Source organism: Festucalex cinctus, chromosome 10, assembly GCF_051991245.1.
Source record: "Festucalex cinctus isolate MCC-2025b chromosome 10, RoL_Fcin_1.0, whole genome shotgun sequence".
In the NCBI taxonomy this organism is placed as follows: Eukaryota; Metazoa; Chordata; class Actinopteri; order Syngnathiformes; family Syngnathidae; genus Festucalex; species Festucalex cinctus.
Window position 1 is genome coordinate 26,497,295 of NC_135420.1, and position 16,165 is coordinate 26,513,459.

General features: G+C 38.3%; 1 protein-coding gene across 4 annotated transcripts in view; it reads right to left on the bottom strand.

Moving 5' to 3' along the window:
* The window catches only part of LOC144027112 (cyclin-dependent kinase-like 5), a 31,964-nt gene that overhangs the window by 15,073 nt on the left and 726 nt on the right, over nucleotides 1-16,165 (bottom strand). For all 4 annotated transcript variants that reach the window (XM_077534413.1, XM_077534412.1, XM_077534411.1 and 1 more), the window contains exons 2-6: nucleotides 14,332-14,487; nucleotides 10,776-10,810; nucleotides 2,460-2,505; nucleotides 1,399-1,535; nucleotides 1,179-1,299 (exon numbers count right to left, since the gene is read on the bottom strand). In XM_077534413.1, coding sequence (XP_077390539.1) covers nucleotides 1,179-1,299; nucleotides 1,399-1,535; nucleotides 2,460-2,505; nucleotides 10,776-10,810; nucleotides 14,332-14,368 — 376 coding nt within the window. In that variant the 5' untranslated portion in view covers nucleotides 14,369-14,487. The remainder of the gene's footprint in view (nucleotides 1-1,178; nucleotides 1,300-1,398; nucleotides 1,536-2,459; nucleotides 2,506-10,775; nucleotides 10,811-14,331; nucleotides 14,488-16,165) is intronic.

The following is a 16,165-nucleotide window of genomic DNA, read 5'->3' on the forward strand; positions in this document are numbered from 1 at the left end:
CATGAGGTTTAAAATAGGGCTACTGAATAACTAAAAAGCAGCAGTGGTTAACTAGGATAACCATAAATTCTCTAAAAGTGGAACAGGTTCAAATAAGAATGCTGAAAATTAAAAAAAAAAAAAAAAAAAAAAAAGTTGCACAGGATGAAATAAGACTACTATCAATCCACCAAAAGTACCGAGAGTTAAAACTGACCTCAAATCCTCCAACAGTTGCACAAGTTAATATAAGACGATCAAATCTCCCCTAAAAGTTGTACTTGTTAACCCCTCATCGATGATTGCAGTGGACATGACATATTTGCATGTCTAAACCAAAAAAACACAACATTTGGATGATGTCAACACTTCTGCTTCATGATTGGATCCTAGCGAACCAATCACAATCGCAAGTTGATTTTTTTGCACGATGTTCGTGTTAAAAATGTTACATATAAGCTTGGTAAGTTTACATTACAAACGTTTCAGCCATATTATTTGGGCGTCCACTATAACAAATAACACATGAGATAACTCCCCCCAAAAAAATTCCACATTGTTCTTATGTGGGAAAAGCGTCAAAATCAGTTAAAAAAAAAATGCCCAGCAGAAAAAAATGTGGTTCTGAAGGGATTATAATGCGAAGACTGTAAACCCGCCCCAAACTTCCTCAAAAATGGTGCAGATTAAAAGAAAACTAAAAGCCGTGCAGGCTAAATCACAACTGTGTCTGTGTTTTTTTTTTTTTAATTGCATTTTAATTAAATAACAGGTCTGCTTTGCTTCAGCATCACCACATCAGCCCATTTGTTGGCTTTGCCCGCATGTCATCTATTTTTTCCAACTTCACTGCGTCCAAATGCCCTGAGAGAAAACAGCTAAAAAGATCCAGCAATTTAAAAAAAAACACATGAAAATTCACAGATTGTAAAGTGGGAAAAAGGCATGACTTATTCATAAAGGACAAACCCAAGGAAGCAGAAGGAGTCGTACGAGAGCGCGGGGAGATCCCGGCGGCCATTTGGACGGCCCAGTGCCATCTGGCTTCCCGCTTGTCCACAAAAAAAGCTCACCAAGTGTAAGCTTTTTCTTTTATTTCTGTTTAAACATGTTTCAGTTCTCATCATATCTCTCCTTATATACAGACTGTGAGCACTTTTTGCTCCCTCTGAAGAAACGCGATTGTGTGAAAGGTTTACCCCGGTGAACGATGTCATGCTTGTGGCACCAGTGGATGGCCTTGATCAGCTGGTAGATGTAGCTCCGCGCCTTGTCGGCCGGCACGCCGTTGGGCAGCTCCTCCAGCAGCTCCAGCATGTTCTAGAGAGGAACAAAAAAACAAAAAAAAACACGTTGAGGAAAAGTAACAGAAGGGAATTGAGTTTCACCAAGGTCTGCTGTAGAAGGAAGGCAGCTCACCTTCTCCACATACTCAAAGACCAGGTAGAGCTTCCCTCGCCGGCGGAAGGCCTCTTTGAGCTCCACGATGTTCTCCTGCTTGAGAGTGCGCAGCATCTTGAGCTCCCGCAGTGTCGTTTCTTTGACTTCTTCATTTTCTAAGGGAAAAAAAACAAGTGCAGATTCGGCCTGTGAGGCATAACTTTGCCAGGAAGAAATCAGAACATTTTTGGTGAGCATGCAGATTCCAATGTTTTTATGAATTGCTTAATGCATTTTTAATTATTCCGAATGAGAATATTAAGACACTTGAAAGAGGTACACTACAATAAGTTGTACAGATCATTAAGAGACTACTTAAAGCTATAAAACCATAAAGCTTAAAAATAAACTGCATGGGACAAAATAGGACAATTGTAAATAGGCCCCAAATTGTAGAGGTAGGCCGACTGTATATACACAAGATGACATTAAATCCCTAAAAATTGTAAAGGTTCAAATGTGCCTGAAACAAAGCTTCAAAACATTGGATGAGTTGTACTAAGATTACTGTCACGACCCACCAAAATTGCAGACCCAAAAACTCCAAAAAGTTCTCTGTTTTAAAATAAAACTTTTGTAAATCTCCAAAAAGTTGCATGGGTTAAAAGAATTATAAATCCCCGAATGTTGCACAAGTTAAAATACACCTACTGTTAAATAAATAAATAAATTAATACTACTACTACTACTACTACTACTACTAATAATAATTTAAGATTATAAAGACATAAAGCTTCAAAAAGTTGCCCGACATAAAAAGGAACTACAACAAATCTCTTGTAAACAAAGACTAGAGTTAAAGAGGCTAAATTAACACTAATATAAATCACAAAAAAAAAAAAAAAATGACACCAGTTAAAAATTTGAGTTCCCTAAAAGCACCCTAAAATGAAATTCCTCTACATGTCATAAAAATTGTGCAGTTTAAAATAACATTACCATAACTCTCAATGAAGTTGCTCGGTTAAAATAAGACAAATGCAAATGCTCCAAAAAAAAAAAATGAAAAAGTATAATTAGTAGCTAAAAAGTCATTTTACCTTCGCTGTCTTTGAATTTCTTTATAGCCACAATTTCGTTGGTGTCCTGCAAGAAAAGCACATAATATATTCATGCACTTATCACATTTATGAGAGCTCCTGTCATAAAAAAAGGAGAGAGATTACCCAACAATGTGAATCACTTTATTATAGACTCTTTCTGAAAATGAGGAATTTCAATTTGAATTCACCAATCGTGATAAAAAAATCCCACTTGGTGACAATGTGGCTCCTGTTCCCTCTCCATTACATGCCTTCAAAAAGGTACATAAAGAGGTAAACAATTTAAACCGAGGGGGGAAAAAAATTACTTTTTTTTTTATTTGCCTATTTAAAGCACTTTGAATTCAATTTTGATACTTTTTTTTTGTTTTTTTGTTTTTTGACAGACGCTCGCCCTTCTTTTCATTGCCCTATTTGCGAGGCCCGCTGGCATTTGTGCTTGGAGCTGTGCTTGAAGGAAGCAACATGGTAGGAAAAAAAAAAGGAGCGATGACAGCCTAAAAACTGACCTGCAAAATGCAGTCAATTATCAGGCAGTGTAAGAGTGTACAAAACTGATTTATTGATCACATACTATATTTCCTCAAATAGTCTCCATTACTCACCACAGTTTGTATTTCCTGCTGTGAAGTAACGACGAGCCATTTATTTGAGGGAGGCATTTATTTGCCATCAAGTGGACGCAAAGGGAGAATAATTAAGGCAGGGGTGTCCAAACTTTTTCGTTCGAGGGCCACATACAGGAAATCAGAAGGACGCAAGGGCCACGTGATGTTATGAAGAGACATTGTTTCGTCATTAAAAAAAAAAAAGTCAACTAATGTATTTGTTTTTGCATATCTATAAAAATGCTAAAGTATATAAACCAATTTATTTGTAAAAGTGGCACCTATTTTTTGACACCCTCCTTTCTAACTTTGACCATCTCCAAACATTTTTTATTTATTTTTTTATTTTGATTTTAACTGTGTCAAATGCCAATTTTAGTATATGTCGCGGGCCACTGAAAAATTGATTGCGGGCCGCAAATGGCCCCCAGGCCGTAGTTTGGACACCACTGAACTAAGGCATGCTGTGGCATGTGTTGCATTGAATGCAACTTAAATTGTACAATTTCCACATATTATTACATTATATTATATTATATATCCCACGTAAAATTAGATGCTGAAGATGAAATGATTCGATGATGAAACTTAGAATCTGACAAAATTTCCAGGATGGGTCTGTCTTGGAAGAGGATCTGGCAATGGTCAAGACGACCCTAAAATGGCCGCTTCGAACCAAAATGGCAGACTTCATGCGTCTTTTTGGCCACGGGTCTTTGAGACTCATTTGTGCAGCGACTCATCATAGACATGCCTACCAAAAAAAAAAAAAAAAAAAATCGGCATCAGGGGCTGAGAAGGAAAAACAAATCCATAATGACCTTGGCTTTGAACACACTTGGAAAACAACCCAAAATCCCCTAAAATGGCTGCAAAATACGGTGAGGTTTTTGAATATAGTAAAGCCATAAAAAACAATTTTTTCATTCCTGTGTGCAGCTCTCATATTGAATCTCTAATAGCATGTACGTGTCGGTTCCAGATGAAATCAAATGAAAAGACTCGATTGTTGTTGTTGTTGTTGTTGCAATCCAAGTCTATGACTGCTGGCTAAAGTGCGTCAAGAGAGAGGAGAGGAGAGGGTAAACATAGCTGTGCTCACTATTGATTTAAGCGCGGAGTGCAGGAATGCACCCCTGAATGGGCTTATCGCTCCATGAGTCTCTGTGTCTACACACGAGTAAAACATTGACAGCGCCTCGTTTCGGACTCCTCTCATGCATCTTCCAAAGAAAGATCCTGAAAATGTGTGCCCCGTTTTTTTTAGGGCCCCCTTTAGACCATATAATGTTCACGAATCAGAGCAAAACAATTAATTAGCCGATCCCTCAATCATCATAGCAACTATGTCTGAATTTTTTAATCAACTTAATTGTTGAAAAGCAAATTACAGCTGGCATTCCGGTTCAATTTATTTTATGTAACATCCTCTCGACTGACTACAATGTTGGTACACTTTCAGAAAAAAAAATAATAATAAAAAAAAAATAACCAATGATTTTTGTGCATTACGGCTACTCTACCAATGTTAGTGCAACTAAGTGATGTCTGCCATCTAGCGGTGAATGGTGTTATTACAACTTAAAACTCATGATGCGTCTGGTAGGGGAAGCATTTCTTATCAAGTTGCCCATCGTTAATCTAGACAATACCCTAACAAAAGGGTACAAATATGTACCCTAAATTACATATTTGCCTAAAAATTGTACAACTTACAAGGGTCCCAGTGTGTATACTGTTTAAAGGGTACAGTGTACGCTTGAGGGTATTGCCTCAGCGACATGCCATGTTTTTAGGGTGGGATGTATTTTGTCACATTGCTTTTTAAATAAGTGTTTATTTTTATGTGGCACAATACAATTGGTCGACATTAGACGCGTTTATCAATTACATAGATGCCATCAACGGGGTTCAATATTAAACACCTGCTTCTGTGATGTGCTCACATCCACACTGTACATAGTAGGAGAATCCATTAAGTGCATGCAATTACTTCCAAAGTGCGAATTAAATGATTGCATAATGATCAAAGAATCCATTTAATCGTTTCAGAAGATGACGCCCGCCGTCGTGGAGTGAGTCAGCGTGAACATCTGATGCTGATCAGAGACGGCTCCCGTCTTTTTATTTTCGGACTCTTCTGGCTTGCGTAACGCGGACAATGCAATTTGTTTCTTTCACAATCCGACGACAGAGCGGCTGTCAAGAGTGGTGGGGAATAAAAAATAAAAATAAAAAAAAAGTAATAATCTGTCCGCCCACTTTTTTTTTTTTTTTTTTTTTTTGAAGGGAATGGTTATTTATGTAGGCTCGTGAGGAAAAAGTGGGACAGGAGAGGGAAAAGGGGACTTAAATGGGTCACCTTGACTTGGAGCGCTCTAGCAGAAATGCTCGACTATGTTGGAAGTGAGAATGTTCGCATCTCTCTCTTAATTCGACCTAAATCTGGTCCAAATATCATTGCTGTCTCAAAAAAAAAAATGAAATAAAAAAAATGCATGCTTTTTATGATACAGAAGTGTATTGCATTCACTTGAAAAAAAAATCTCCTGTTTTTCTGACTAATATATTTGGGACCTTTGTTTTTTTTTGAGTAATTATTTTTTTTGTGTTTTTCTGAATATTTTTTTTCTGCCATCCAAAATTTATTGCAAAAAAAAAAAAAAGAGAAAAAAAAAATAAGCGGGAAAAATACTCAGAAAAACATTATTCAAAAAAAACAAACGAAAAAAAATTCTAAAAAACAGAAAAGAAATTATTCTGAAAAACAGATCACCGACTTCTGTTTTCACAAACCCCCCCACCCCGCCTCCAGCCTTATACTAAATGCCTACAAGCTTTATATGCCTCATCTGTACGTATACCGTATAGTTTATACAGTGGTCTGCTCGCGACACGGGAGTAACAAGATGGCCGCCGTGTCACTTCAACAGCTTGCACTGACGTATGGGCTATTGGCTAAGCAGTTATATATACAGGTCAGTCTTCTGCAACAAGTCATTTGGAGTTCAGAGGTCTAAAAAAAATACTCTGAAAAACAGAAGTTGATGCTCTGTTTTTTGGAATACATATATTCTTTTCTGTTTTTTTTCTGTTTTTTTCTGCAATAATTTTTTCCCCTTGTTTTTCGTAGTAATTTTTTTCTGTTTTAGGAATATTTTTTTGTGACAGAAAAAAAAATATTCAGTAAAACAGAAAAGAAAATACTCAAAAAAACAAAGCTCCCCCAAAAAATTAGTCAGAAAAACAGTTTTGTTTTGTTTTTTTCAAGTGAATGCAATATGCTTCCATATTATGCACATGCACCATCAGTTTATTTATTTATTTTTAAGAAAGTATCAGTGGCATTAAACAAACACCAACAATTCTGTCCTTTATGTACATAATAGGCCATAAAAACACACCACATGTAAATATGTAGCTTAGCTCCTGTAACGTCAACAACATTGAGGAGTGGTCACATGTCAGAGGCTACTGCTACGCTAACATTAATTCAGGGGATTTGGATGGTTCAATATATCACGTAGAGACACAAAATGCACCTTCATCCAGATGCTGACCAAAATTAAATGCCTCTTTCCTGGCCACGATTACCTTCGGTGTCGCTCGTAGTAAACATTCATTCACATTCACCCGAGCTGGTTTCCGCTCCCACATTAGCGAGCGCTGGCTGGCTGTCAGTGGGATTTGTTAAGGGCTTAAAATAAACAATAAAAGGGCAGCTGGTGCAGCCCACTCACAGTCAATGCATGGCAAAGTATCGCCAAATGTGACATAAAACCGCTGTATATAACCTCCATAACATCTCGTTTCAAGCTGCTTTTAATGTGCTAGCGTGCTATTTTTCCTAGAGAGTGACATGCTGGTACATTTATAAATACAGAGGCTCAAAGTCAACTTTTCCCATTGAAATTAATGGAAATTCCATTCATTGATTCCAGCCACTTAAAGAGGCAGTGAACCTTAAACATTTCTTGATTAAAATTACATTTGTGGAATATGAGTTAAGCCGCAAAATCCCTCCATTTTTGATCAATCGCAGGGGGCGGCCATTTTGCAATTGCTGTCGACTGAAGATGACATCACAGTTGCTCGGGACTCAGGCAACGGCCAATCACAGCTCTCCTGTTTTCTGAAGCTGAGCTGTGATTGGTTGTTACCTGAGACCTGAGCAACTGTGATGTCATCTTCAGTCGACAGCAAGTGGCAAAATGGTCGCCCCCCCCCCCCCTGAAATAGACAAAAACGGCTGGATTTTGCTGCTCTAATGCAATATTAACCAGAATACTGTATTTTGACTAATGGGGTTGCATAGAACATATTGTTAAGAAATTTTTGGGGTTGCCTTCCTCTTGGGAAAAAAAAATATATATATATCTTTTTTCTTTTTAAATAAAAATAGCCATGCACAACATTGCATTTCATAAAAGTACGCTGTAACAATATCCATTTATATATACATATATCAATTAGGGGTGTTTAAAAAAAATTGATTCGGCAATATATCGCGATATTACAGCACGCAATTCTCGAATCGATTCAATAGGCAGCCAAATCGATTTTTAAACATCCATTTTTGATGGAACTTAAGGTTAGGGTGCACACCTTCATCATGGAAGAATGTTATATTAATGGAACATTAGGCCGTAATGTTTTATTTCAATGCTCTTTCAATTACGTTTCGGATAAATAAACAATACATTTTCTTACAACTCTTACAGTGTACGTGGAAAAAGTTTACTGATTAGCATTTTCTAAATTTGAATAATAATAATTAAAAAAAATCCCAACAATCGACTCATAAATATAATGCAAAAAAAATCCTTTTTATGAACTGATTTCTTTCTCAACTCATATGTTGACACACTCCTACGTCAAGTTATCACGTTATTTTGGAATGCTGAAAGAAACAAAAATGCTCATCATTTCCAGCAGCTCAAAAACTTCAAACGTGAAGGTAACTCGAGGTCAAACACACACACACAGACACAAAAAAGGGGGGCAGGTTCCACATTGCTGCTAATCCTGCTAGTGCTGACACAATCAACCTCAACAACTAACAAAATCAAACGGGAACATGTCACAAGGGTCTTTACTACATAAATGCTTTTATCACCACCAACACAAATACAGCGGGAGCATGTTTGCAACTATTCCCACCTGTTGCTATTCTTTATTTAAAACAAACAAATAAAAAAATTTAAAAAAAAAAAAACACTAAGCTGACGTGCCAATTTGCAGCCTTACGTAGTAGGATCAGCAGCCCCTTTCACAGTGCCTGTAAAAGCTGATATTTTCGGTAGCATTGCGTGTTGGCCAGGCATGCAGATCTTTAGCCACTTGGGACAAAACTGACTCGGTGGTTTTCCACTTTCAGGGATCATATCACAAGCCTTTTCACACTGCCTGTCAGTCTTTTTTTTTTTTTTATATACGTGTCGCCGTTCTGTATAAACGGAACTGACACGGAACTGGGAAGGAAATCAACGCCGGTGCTTATATCGCTCGCTATTTTCACACTAAAAGCCAGCATTTTTCTCTGCTGTTCTGTATCAACCTTCCTCTATTCTATTTCTGGCCTCATTCATCGGGCTACTAAACACATGTATTGTACTTTTTAATTTGGAGGTGGGCGTGAGCGCCGAGCAGCTGCGACCCATCAAGCGCCATTTTTCTGCTCCCCATGCCGCCGCCCGTACCGCGTTTCGGTGGGCCCATTCACTCCGACAATACGATAGTTTCCACATGGCAACGGTCCACATTGATCAGCGGCCAGAGTTTGCCTTCCTTCCTGCTGTGCCACCACGCGTCATGCCACAGCATTTAGCCGCATCAAAGACGCGGACGGCGTCTATTAGTGACTTCCCCGCAGAGTGAGAGCGGCGCAGTGTCGCACTCCTTGTTTGCTTGATGCCAGACAAACCAAAATAAATCATAGGACGCTGACTGAACGCATTTCCATCTTTGGCTTGCAGTACCAGAAGCTCCTTTCATATTTTCTTTAAAGGCTGGTATAGTGCTAGTGCGGCAAAGGTTGTTTTTCGTTTGGTTGATATTGCACAGCACTACTGAGAATCAGATTTATTATTATTATTATTATTATTATTATTATTATTATTACATAATATAATAAATGAAAATAAAATAAAATATTATAATTATCCAAAATATGGATTACAGGTGTCAGGCGATTAAAATTTGTAACCATAATTAATAGCATGACTTCAACAACTAACTCATACTTAATTGCAAATTTTATATCTGTTCTTAATGTACAAAAAAATATACAATAAAAGTGTCCGTACTCTTGTTAACATAAAAGTGAAAAAAAAATGTAGCAGTTTCATAATAATTCATAAAATTCAGTTAAAATTAAAAAGGCGTACTGTACTGTAAAAAACGAGTGATATTGATTTGCGTTGAGGTCATTTTTCTGCCACTAGATGGCACCATTGCATTTTGAAGACGTTTGTGACAGCTCAGTGCATTTTTCTTTCCATATTAAGTTATCCAATTTAACATGAAGTCATTTGTGAAATTCTGCACATTTTTTAAAATTGTAATATACAACTTGATCCCAGTCTCCACAAGTGTATGCATTATTATTAACAGATTTTTTTACTGCTAAATTTTGACATGGATGTGTCAGCTGCGTTGCGACTGGAATTCCCCCAGTACAGGCATTCCAATTAAGAGGCAGTCATAAATCTCGTATTAAAAAATCCATTCATCCATTTTCAGAACCGCTTGTTCCTCACAAGGGTCGCGGGGGGTGCTGGAGCCTATCTCAGCTGGCTATGGGCAGCAGACAGACTCCCTGAAATGGTTGCCAGCCAATCGCAGTGTTAAAAAAATGAATGCACTAATTTTGACAGCTAATAAGGATATATAATGACATCAGTGATATAATCATTTGTATTATTTCATTCCTGCATCCAATAAGAATCAATAAGACAATGATAATCAATAAGGAATTGGCTCTAAAAGCAAGCAGTAAAATAATGGAATCAAAATTACTCAATTCCGGTTTCTTAGTTTCTTTTGTGTTTTTTTGTGTTGTACTGTAATTTTTATACATTTTTAGGTGTTTTTTTTGTTTGTTTGTTTTTTGAGATTGAAATGAATTAATTGCATGTCCATTCATTTCAATGGGGAAAGTTGATTTGAGATGTGGGAATAATGCTGTATTCTAACTTCGGAAGTAGCAAGAGTTGCTTATTTCACAGTGCCTGAAATAGCTGAGATAGATCCCCCCACCCCCACCCCCAGATTTTCTCCAGCCCAGAATGGGGAGATACAAAGTCTTAATCACAGTTTGTATAATGACCAGTCGTCATTGTGATTGATTGGCTGATGGCAGATGGAGGCTGAAATCTTCATCAGCTAATCAATGAACAGCTAAGCGCTCTCGCAGCCCGAGCGTCTGGCAGGCTATCCAAGTGGAGGTCACTACTGTAAAGATGCAAGAACAAGAAAAAAAAAAAAAACACAGAGCGCGTGTTTACTGCAGATCTGTTTGTTAGGTAGGAGGCAGCCTATTTCTCTTTGCCCCCCCCCCCCCCCCCCTTCCTCCATGTTCTGGTGTCAACGCTCAGCTCGTCCTTTTCCTTAAATGGAGCGAGATGACAAGCAAGACGAGAGGCGGTAGTGTGGGTCGCTACGATACTTTAGGTTTGATGTTGCGGGAACATAGCATTGATCTTACCTTGTGTCTGCACTTGAGAACAACGCCATAGGCACCTAGAAGGAAGGAAACAAGGTCATTAGTGGACATTTTTTCTGCGTCCCGCCCCACGACATTTCAAATAATACATGCATTGAATACACAAACATGCACTTGTTGTCCAAATGATAGTTGTCCTGAGATCAAATGCTGTCTTAAAAAAAGTGATTCCTAATATTATTTAAAATAAGTCGCACTTGAGCACCCCTACTTAACTCATTTGCTCCCAAAAACATATAAATACGTTCTAGTTTAAATATTACCATGCTCCCAAAGACGTATTTATACGTTTTTTTAATGGGGTTTTTTTTGTTTTGTTTTTTTATGCTCGAGCATAAAGAAGGCAGCCTCTGAATTGAAGAGAATGCTTGAAACAATGGTAGTTATCACAAAAACGGTGGCAGCAGAGTATAAGAGATCAACCAGGGCCATGTTTTCCCCCCACTGTTTTAAACAGGTTTGTGAATAATGATGAAACGTAGCTATATTCTAATGCTAATTGCTGCTCTTAATTGTAAATTGTTCACAGATATTTCAAATGGTAGTATTACTATTAATGCTCTGTAGTTGGTTATTTATCTATTTTTTTTTAGAAAATGTCATTAACTCATTCACTGCTGAGGATGTTTACAGTACATCCATGAAGTGGAAACTGGTGCGGTCAATGTTGAATATTTTTAGAATCAATTTATCGATAGATTAATCAATTTTGCATTCAATTATATTACAAAAGCATTTTCCCCCGGATTACTGTTTATTAACCAGTGATTAGTGTTTATTTCGTACTTCATATCCGTTATAATAATTAAAAAAAAAAAAAAAAAAAAAGGTAGTGTTGATGTATTATGTTAGCAGCATTGTTTTCCAAAGTAAAAACTGATGTTTGCAAATGTCTGACTTTGATTAAACACTGAAGATAATCAGTCTTCTTTCATGAAGGACTAAAGAAATCAGTGGACAATTACTGTTGATAGGCTGTAATCAGAGGATTTGGACAAATGTGTTTTTCAACAGGTTGCCATGGAAGCGTGACCCAATGTATGAAGTTGCACATTATGAAGCAGCAAAGTCCCCATATTGTTTATCAATTACACTGTGAAGGTGTACCTAATGTTGTGGCCAGCGAGTGCATGTGAAAGTGTTCTCCCTTGCTGCTGCTAGTGTTGTTGTCATGCCAACAGAGTCTGGCAAAAAAAAAAAGAAAAAAAAAAAAGACATTTTTCTCATACAACTGCAAACGTCTCTTCAGCGATGACTCGGCAAAAGCTCAATTGTGCTCACACGTTTTGTCCAGCATTGAAAGACAGAAAGATTTATAGTTGTCTTATTTTAACAAATGAATTTTGGGTGGATTTTGGTCATTTTTATGTTTTTTGATGGATTTACGGTAGTCTTATTTTTAATTTTAATTTATCCAATTTTTGGTGGGGGGGTTGTTGTCACTCATCTAATTTTAACTTGTGCAACCTTTGAGGGAGTTTATGGCAGTATTTATTTTAACCTGTGCAACTTTTGGGGGATCACAGTGGCCATATTTTAACATGCTCACGTTGTGGGGATCCATCGACGTATCATTCGAACCCGAATTTTTGGAGGGTTCATGGCAATCTTTAAGGGCTATTAATGCTGCCGGAAAGCATCGAGCGCTACAGAAGTGACAGGTGGCTAAGGAAGTAGGACACGAGAATTGGCGAGTTACTGCTCTTGTGATGTTATTGAGCCCGGCAGGCCCTCGCTCAGCCCCCCCGCCCCATGGGTGGCTTGGAGCAGGGTGTGTGTGTGTGTGTGTGTGTGGGGGGGGGGGGGGGGGGGGGGTGTTGGCCTCAGGATGGATCGTTGGAGCGAGCAGGCAAATGAGTTCAGCTCTGCTCGTCACTTCTTCGCCAGCTCATCTCTCGCTCGACGTCTCTAAATTGAGGATTGGCACCTTTTAAAAATTCAAATGACGCTACAAAAATGATTACAGGGTGGACTCAATCCAAAGCTCTGTTTCAGCACAGCAAATGTTTTTTTTTTTTTTTAATAAAAGTGTAATAGGAACGAGGTCCATGTGGGTGACTAATCCACAACACTGATTAATATGATAAATTATTACTTTGGGTCACAGCTTGTGTATTTTTATGAGAAGAGACTGTTGAAATGCATGTAAGGCGCAGCGTTAAGCAACCTGTCCTGAACAAACACACCGTTTTGAAAGCATATTTCCAAATAATACAAATGTTTGCTATTTTTTTTTTTTTTTTTTTTTACAATTTACAAATGTTGGAGAATTACAGCTTTACAGATGTCATGTCCACTATGCAAGGATGACTGCCGTCTTATTCTAAATGGCACAACATTATATCACATCAATGTCAAATGAATGAAATACTAAATATGTTCAATATTTACACCCAAAAACCTTCAACCTACGGTTGCTCGATTATGGACAAAAAATAATAATCACGATTATTTTGGCAATAATTGAAATCACAATTTTTCAAATGATTATTTTTTTTGGGAACAAAACAATCAAATGTTTAAGAATTTAAAAATATTAAGACCAATTTTAAAAAAAACAAAAAAAAAACAATTATTAAGTTCCTTTGGGACCAAACAGAATTTAAAATAATATATATTTATAATAATATTAATTTATTTATGTTGGCAAACACTTCACTGTGCAGTAGGACAATCATTTATTTTTTTTGGTACAAAACAAGAAAATGTTGACACATTTAAAAAATATTAAGACCAATTAAAAAAAAAGAAGTACTATAATTGTGTAAGTTCCTTTGGGACCAGTTTCCCCATTCGCCGTTCCCAAAAATGAGCAGATGCGTCGATCCTAACAGGACAAAAATCTCAATGACATATACCCCAAATTATATATTACACAGGAAGTCTCTCATTTGGGGCAAATTCCCAAACTCTTGCTCAAATTGGAAGCAACCCCAACAGATGGACAATAGCATAAAAATTTGCTGATCATTTTGAGGATTGGCCATGAAAAAATATGATGTTGCGAATGACAATGTCATTAACCTCCTTCACATGGGCTCACAGAAGTGCTTAATTACATAAGCAGTGAATTGTGTGCATGGCGCATCCGCGTGAGCCATCGACAACAATTGACTGACCTTAAGTCCACGGAGGAAAAATCTATGACCGCGCTGGGTACAGTGAAGTGCTCTTTGCCGAACTCATCACATGAAGTTGAATGCCAGTGAATTTTGTTTCGTTTTTTTTTTTTTTTTTTTTAACATGCTGTTCCTCATTCACTCCATGAAGTGTCATCTTTTCTCGCAATGGCGACACACACTTTTTACGAGCTAGCGCGACACATACTCCTGTTTACACAGTACGTATTCTGCTCGAGTGTGAGGTGCCTAAACGTGTCCGACTTCCATCATGTTGGCATTTCTCTCCTTCATGATCAAGCCTGACAAGCCGTGATACGCCCCATAATCTTCGTTGTCAAATCCAAAACAATGCAACGGCACCATCTACAGGGATCCGTTAGTCATTACAATGCTTCTACAACTGCACGGGGACTCACCTTCACCCACAATCCCCAGGACCTCAAATTTATTCATGACATCACCGACGTCACGGGTCTTCACGGAGTCGAAGGCTTACGGCGCTCGGGCAGAGGGGGGCGTGGCCAGCCGCTGGCTCCCGTCGAGTGCAGCACCCCTCGCCGCATGGCCGTCATCTGCAACGCAAACGCAGTTTTGTAAAACCTTCCTTATAAAAGAGACGTGATGGAAAACTGACTTTGTAATGCTTGTGCACAAACTCAGTACAGTACAGAAGAACATTCTGTGTTCGCCTTGGGTGCTCCGAGTCCTGCACCGCCCCACTGTCATATGGTGTCCCACAAGGTTCTGTATTGGTGCCCATACTGTTCTCATATTTACTGCCCTTACTGCCATCATTTGAAACATTGCCTGTTCTCTATTCAAACTACAGCTACGTTATAACGCAACTAATAACATTAACGGATAACCTATCTGGCCTCTTCCATCACAGGGAGCATGAGGAATACAGAACAAAAACAATCTGCTAGCAATCTAGCTGTCAGGAAACCCAATCTTGAAAAGACGAGCTACGCAAGTCTGCTGAGACTTGTAGCAGTGGGAGTGCATCCCTTGTAATGTTATACTGTGGCTTATATATTGTGACTAAAGTGATCAAAGTGCCTCCTTGGACCCTTCTTCACATATTGAATCATGCATGTCTCCATACGCCACTTTTTTTTTTTTTACTCCAATTTATCTTCTCCAGCTTGTTGATGTGCCAAAATAAACTCCGTGGACCCCCACAAGGCTCCAAACACCTGAGCGTGGTCTTTTGTGTACTGATGAATAGTCAACACAAGGTGCTTTCTGAGCCTTCCCCAAAAACAAACCACAAATCGTCTATACTCCCTTCCCTCTTCAGGGCCCGAAAACTGGAACGGCAAGGCTGTGGATCGTTGTGTGGATTCTTGGCGCTCTCGCTATCAACACAGTGACTCATGCGTGGTGAGGAGAACGGGAGTCTGTGCGGGGAGCTGAAAATATACACTACTTTTAACCTTTTCCCCCCACAGCATCAATGCACTATTCCCAAGGTGAAATTGGCACAAAAGGCGGACATTTAAAAGGGGCAAAACAACAACAACAACAACAAATATTGACATTTAAAGATAGGGGTACGACGACGTTTCTTGACGGCGTAATTGAGAAAAACAGGAGCCGACAGGCCCTCGTCCTCCGCGAATAGCTGAGGTCCACTCTGCAATCAAATTTTTTGAATGTTTTTGCTGGTGACTAAGATGCTCAACAATGTAAATGATAGCGTCAGTTAAACGAATGTCCGTTACTTCCACTTCTTTTTCTCCTTTTGGATGTCAATTTGGGCGAGGCGTTGATTCGTCTTAAGTGGGTGACGTGTCAATTGACGGCAGGCTGCTCCCTGTGAAATGCAGTTGCACAACTGACTATATATAATACTGACATTTATGGCACATAAAAAATGTTAACACTAGAAAACACATGAAAATAAGTATTGACATTTGGCAAGAAATGGTGTGCTTGCTTGAGAATAACTAAAATATTACCCCATAATTACTACCAGGGTCAAATTGGACCAGTTTTGACATTTGACAGCATTACAAAAAGCCTAAAAATTATTATCTTTTCCCTAAAGTGACCGAAAATACTGTACACACGAAAATAAAAATATTTTACAATCCTTGGTTACATTGTCTCTGTTCCTGGTCAAATTTCACCTTCTGTCCACAAAAATGGATTTTAGATGTAATGCTAATGGTGGAAATCTTAAAACTGTGTATGTATTCCATACTGTAAATGTGTGCATTTTTTAAGTGATCATCAAACTTCAAACGG